The sequence below is a fragment of the Pseudonaja textilis genome, chromosome 3 (assembly GCF_049901715.1).
Source record: "Pseudonaja textilis isolate UNSWEBS1 chromosome 3, rPseTex1.2, whole genome shotgun sequence".
Lineage (NCBI taxonomy): Eukaryota > Metazoa > Chordata > Lepidosauria > Squamata > Elapidae > Pseudonaja > Pseudonaja textilis.
The window spans coordinates 66,558,696-66,564,695 of NC_141992.1; the positions used below are offsets into that span (position 1 = coordinate 66,558,696).

The 6,000-nt window shown below is 36.1% G+C and overlaps 1 protein-coding gene across 1 annotated transcript in view; it reads left to right on the top strand.

Annotated features, from left to right (window-relative positions):
• The window catches only part of CTH (cystathionine gamma-lyase), a 28,363-nt gene extending 25,357 nt beyond the window's left edge, over nt 1-3,006 (top strand). Inside the window, exon 12 of the mRNA XM_026700169.2 lies at nt 1,973-3,006. Within this exon, the coding sequence (XP_026555954.1) occupies nt 1,973-1,999 (27 nt within the window). The 3' untranslated portion in view covers nt 2,000-3,006. The remainder of the gene's footprint in view (nt 1-1,972) is intronic.
• Nucleotides 3,007-6,000: the final 2,994 nt, after the last annotated feature.

Consider the following 6,000-nt stretch of genomic DNA (forward strand, 5'->3'; position numbering starts at 1 on the left):
TAACAATACTAATGACTAAAAAAATGTAATTGCTTGTGGGATTCCCAAAGACTTCTCCTTCTTTGAGAATACTATACAGAATAAAATACTGAATTTGAGAATGATTTTATTTAATCCACCATGACAGTTATCATGTTGGCAACATTATTACAGGTAGTCCTCGACTTATAGCAGTTCATTTAGTGACTGTCCAAGGTTACAATGTCACTGAAAAAAAGTGACTTATGACCATTTTTCACGCTTATAACCATTGCAGTGTCCTTATGGCCACCTGATCAAAATTCAGACACTTGGTAACTAACTCATATTTATTATAGTTGCTGTGTCGTGGGGTCATGTAAATCAACTTTTACAACCTTCTGATAAGCAATGTCAATGGAGAAGCCAGATTCACTTAACAATGTTATTTACTTAACAACGGTAGTGATTCACTTAATGACTGTCGCAAGAAATGTCATAAAATGGAGCACAGTTCACTTAACAAATGTTTCACTGACCAACCAAACTTTTGGGCTCAGTTGTGATCGTAAGTCGAGGACTGCCTATACTTGTTTCACCAGTAGACAAGATTGTCCTTGTGAAAAACTATAATGAGGAAAAATAAAGCAAGGAATCAAGTTTGCTTTTATATGGGCCGAAGACAGGGCAGAGTAGCTTATATTTTTTCCAGCCTATAGAAAGGGTTGCTGTCCAATTATCGTGGAAGAGGATATATGCTGAGGAGAGCAAGAAATACAGATAGTCCTCAGATTACAACCATTCATTTAGCAACTGTTCGAAGTCACCAAGTAACTGAAAAATGTGACATCATTGGTCCTTGCACTTATAACCCTCATAGAATCGCCATGGTCATGTAATCAGAATTCAGGTGCTTGGCAACTGGCATATATTTATGCTAATTCCAGTGTCCTGGGGGTCCTAGTATCGCTATTTGAGACCTTTCCAACTAGCTCTTGACAAGCAAACTCCAGGAGAAACCATGAGTTGAGGATTATCTGAAGTATTGTAATCATCTAGAGGAGGAATATAGTGGGAAGAGCATTTGTGTTACTTAAAAAAAAAATCAAGAGGCCCAAATAATAGCATGATATGCATCATATAGATTTCTGGGGGCATCATGGTAAAATCTAAAGTTGGAATAAATATTTAAAAATAATAATAATTCTTTTTACTTGAAAAGCAATGATAATCTGCCTAGTTCATGGAATGATTAAGGTGTTGAATACAAATGGGGAGACCCAGGTTAAAGCTCTCATGGAACCTAGTTAGGTGACCTTTGGCTAGTAATGCCCTCTTAGCCCTAATCTATGTCAGGGTCTTCAGCAGGAGTGGGTTTCTACCGGTTCTGTCCACATCTGTAGAACCTGTAGCCCTGAAGAGCAGCAGACATAGAACCGGTTCCTGATTTTTTTCAACTTCAGCTGCTGTGGGAGGCACAGCTGCAGTTAAAAAAAGCAGGAAAAAAGGGCTTTTTGAAAGGCGGCTTCTCTGCACGCAGCATGCTGGTGACAATTTATAGGCGCGCTTGCTCCAGCAGCCTGCAGGGAAGCACATCGTAAATCACCGAACCTCGGTAAATGACCAAACTGGTAGTTAACCCTGTTGGATCCCACCCCTGGTCTTCAGCAAGCAAGCTGAGAAAGAAACAACTCCTCCTCCCATTATTACATAATGCATAGATAACTTTTCGTGTAAACTGCGCAAACACACTACAAAACATGTGGAAACACTGTGACCAAGCAGAACAAATATTAAGAACAAGAACCTGCAAACCAGCCAGAATTACTTTGATGTTTATAATTGCTTGCAAAGATTGTTCGACTTCATTATTCTATTAGAGTACAATTCTTTAATGTGGTGAAGCAAAGCAACTTGCCTATGAAAGACTAAATGTTTCTGTGTTCCAAATGTCCCTTTTGACAATTGAAAAACACGGAACTGATGCAATTTCACTCGTTTTCTCTTTCAACAGATTCCTGATTATAGAATCCGTAACTAGGATTCTAAACTTAAAGTTAAAGTTGCAATTGATTAATTTGCAAAATAACGGAAGGAAGGAAGATTACCTAGCTGCTCAGTCCTTCATGAATTTCCACTGGATTTGATTTATGGAAAACGGAGAAAACGTTATGGGTACATGTTGATATTCTCAGCTCACTGACTGCAAAGACTTTCAAATGAACTGTTTCTTAATCATTTGCTTCTTTTAATTTTAAGAATCAAAATATCCACTTTTACTACAGTAGTAGCTTTCGGATTACCATGATTCACATTCAGGATTATGTGCTTGCAATTGTTTGATAATATTTTATATTTATTCAGCAGATGCTGATGTTACTTGGGGCTGAGCTAAGCTGTAAATCAGGGCTACAGCTTAATAATGCACATGAAGACCGTTAAAGATTAGAAAATACATAAATATTATGTAACAGCTTTCAAACTAGTGCTATGTCAGTCATCAGGTTCCCCGTTCACTATTTACTCATGATGGTTATAGACTAATGAAGAAATGAATGGGAGCAAACTTAAGTTCTGAAAATGTGAGTCTGATAAAAGCTTAATGACCAGATCTGTTTTTTGTCTTTACTGTGCAATACTGAAAAATGAAGCAAAGTTAATTACACAATGCCACATGTGTTACTTTTTTTAAAGTATTGAATTTGATTTGATGTCTCTTTTGATTTAGCATATTTAATTATATGTTTGATTATATTTCTCATCTTGAAGGTCTGAAATTCTTGGTAAGTTAATTGTTTGAGATTAAGTACTGTTTCCATAAGCAATACTACTAATATATTGATTTTAGGTCCAATTTACTTGAAGAATTGTTTAGAAAAATGGTGTGGAAATCTAAAGATTATAGCTGCAAAATATTTTTCTATGTGCTTGGCCTTGTTGTGTTAGTTCCCTTATACTTAGTCCTTCAAGAAATCTTGTGATAAGGTATTGAGAAATTAAATATTAAAATATGGAATTAAACCAGCAATTGGGACTTATCCAGAATAATTTTGAATCTCCTTGTGTTTATTGAATTGCACTCTCTCTTGTCAACAATCTCTACAAGATTCTGATTATTCATTCATTCATACATACTTACATACAGATGTAGAGACATTTTCAAATTAATTCAATTAAAGAAACAATTTTACAAATACTGTGATTAGGGGATCAGTGATATTGAAAATTCTGCTCATAACTCAACTAAGGAAAAATGCTACAAGCTCCAACCCATCATGGAATCCATATAGGGAAAACGTACCGATTCATTGGAGTAATTTTACATGACAAAAAAGGTTATGCATAAGTTGTTCTTGGTATGATCATGGCCAATATTTGCTACTACATCTTTAACAAACTTGAGAATCATTTCAATTACAATGGACTACTGGAAGAAAACTTTATGATATCCAGAATGAATCATTTGATTATTCCTATTTTGTAAATATATATGTATGTTCATTACAAGGAGGAAATTTTAGCATGTCACAACATGGTAAAAATTAATTCTAGGTTCAAATTGGAGCCAAAGAAATATAAAGCAACTAGAATTTAGAATTTCATTATTAAAACCAATATGGTTTCTCCTGTCTGTAACTATCACCAAATGTCTTTATCTATTCTGACATTTTCTGAAAGGAAACAGTAATCTGGATGATATTAGATAAATTCATAAATAATATTTGCTGTCATGGTGGGTCAATATTTTGGAATCTAAAAACATTGACGCACAAGGTCTATGGAGATGCTCAGTCATCCAGGTCATGGTTGTCCCAAAGGTGTTTTTTTTCAAGAGGCAACTGGACTTTCTGGTTTTTCTTTGAAGACATTTTGCTTCTCATCTAAGAAGCTTCTTCAGCTCTGACTGGATGGTGGGGAATGAAAGGATTTATACTTCTTGCAGACAGCTGGTCATTTGAAACAGTGGTTAATGAGGCCATTTATGTCAAAATTGAACAGTCCTCTCAACAGAGGGGGAGGGATACAACATTTATCTCCAATCTCCAGCACAGTCCTTTCAACAGTTCCAAGAAGGCTCCACACCAGTTTGCACCACTCAGATGACCCCCATGATACAAATAAACCTCCAGGTGATCTTAACAACCCGCTAAAAGAATGCAAATGACCAGCTGTCTGCAAAGAGTATAAATACCTCCATTTTCCTCTGTCCAGTCAGAGCTTAAGAAGCTTCTTGGATGAGAAGTGAGATGTCTTCAAAGAAAAACCAGAAAGTCCAGTTGCCTCTTGAAAAAAAAAGCTCATTTGGGATTAACTCACACTGTTTTCCTAAGTGTTATTTTCCTGCAATAATCATGAGTATATGTAATACTGTTTTAGAATGAAGTTTGACAAGTTGCTTGTTTTATTTTTATATGTTTATTCAGATGGGTTTCTGAATATTTTTTTTGTTCAATTAACTTGTCTTCTTCAGGCAACTTAGAACCACCCATGGTTTCCTAAGCCTCTTTTTTCTCCTCTCAGAAAAGATAATTTCACAATGATTTTTAATGTAGGCAGATGAGACTGATACGTCAAGTCACCTGTTCCTGAGGTCTGTTTCTTCGTTGACTCTTCTTTAGGAAAATTTGTTTAGGTTATTATAATTCCAAGTTAAAATCGGTGTATTATTGTAACATACAAAAATACCAATGAATGCTTGCTTCCTTGAATCATGCCTTTTCCAAAATCTGCAACAGCTGTCCAGATGGCCATTTTGCTTCCAGCCAGAATGGGGAGGGTTGTGATAAACGTTAAAACTATAAATGCTTACAAAACAGGTAAGGAGGCATGAAAAAAGATGGTTCCTAAAATATTCTGGTTTAAGATCAGAGCAGGACTGTTTATGTAAGGTGGGACCAGAAATGAGACGTTGTGATTGCATGCTTTGCATGAAACTGGGGGGTGGAGCATGCAGGTATCATCCCTACAGCTCAATATTGACATAGTTTGTGGTTGCTGAGTTTTCATTCAAGTCTTTGCTTGTCTTTGTTATCGTTTGCAGACTCTTCACAATGGACCTACATAATAGGGGAAAAAAACCCAGATCTTTATCCTTATCTGAACAAAAATTCATTTTAATCTCCTTTTTCATCAGGTTGTAGTAGCTTTGGGAATGGGGAAACAGACTCAATCTTTAAAAAACGTCAGATACCCAACTGGGCAGTCTGACAGTGAGAAAAATCTTAGTGTAAAGAGCTAGACCAAAAAGTTATTTTGCTCTAGCAAACTAGTAGCCATTTCCCGAGACTGAAGAAATATGTAGTCCGCTCACTGCCCACCTTTTCTTGCTGTATGAGAAAAGGAGAATTTTCCTATTACTGGTAGAAGCTGCGCAGATTGGTCTGTGTGCTGCATTTCATTTTTTTAGGCAATGTATCGCTTCTGCATGGCTAGCATATGCTATGATATTCAACCCCTCCCCCCAATCCATTTCATTCTAGACTGCCCCTTTTCATTCTCTTGCAACAGACATACTGAGCTGGAATTAAATTAACAAGAGAGTTTGCCATTTTCTCCATTTAGCCATGGGACTGCAAGAACACTGAACAAAGGGTGTCTCCATATCCAAACTACCAGTGGACTGATGAAATGCTGTGTTTGCACAGCGTTTTTTTTTTAAATCTGGCTAATGTATTAGCCTATTTAGCAATTCCTTTCACTAAATAATGTAGCCAGATTGAGTTCTTATAGAGTTCTATAGACTAAGCTATCAAAACAAAACAAAAGCAACAGTTTTAATTAACCAAGTAGCAAGTTCTTTTACCAAGCTGGTTAAAACATAAACATAAATAGTATTTTAGGGGTATGTGTATTTGTATGTTTCTATATGAAATAACATACTTGAAGGATGTTGATTGACTTTTGAGTGTCACAAAGACAAAAGCCATGTATATTGCTCTGGATGTTGATTCATTCCAATTTCTGAAGAAACCAGGCTTTTCAACTCCAACATTTAAGTAGAGAAGAAAGGGAAACAGAATTACCTCTTTCTTCTTCCCAATG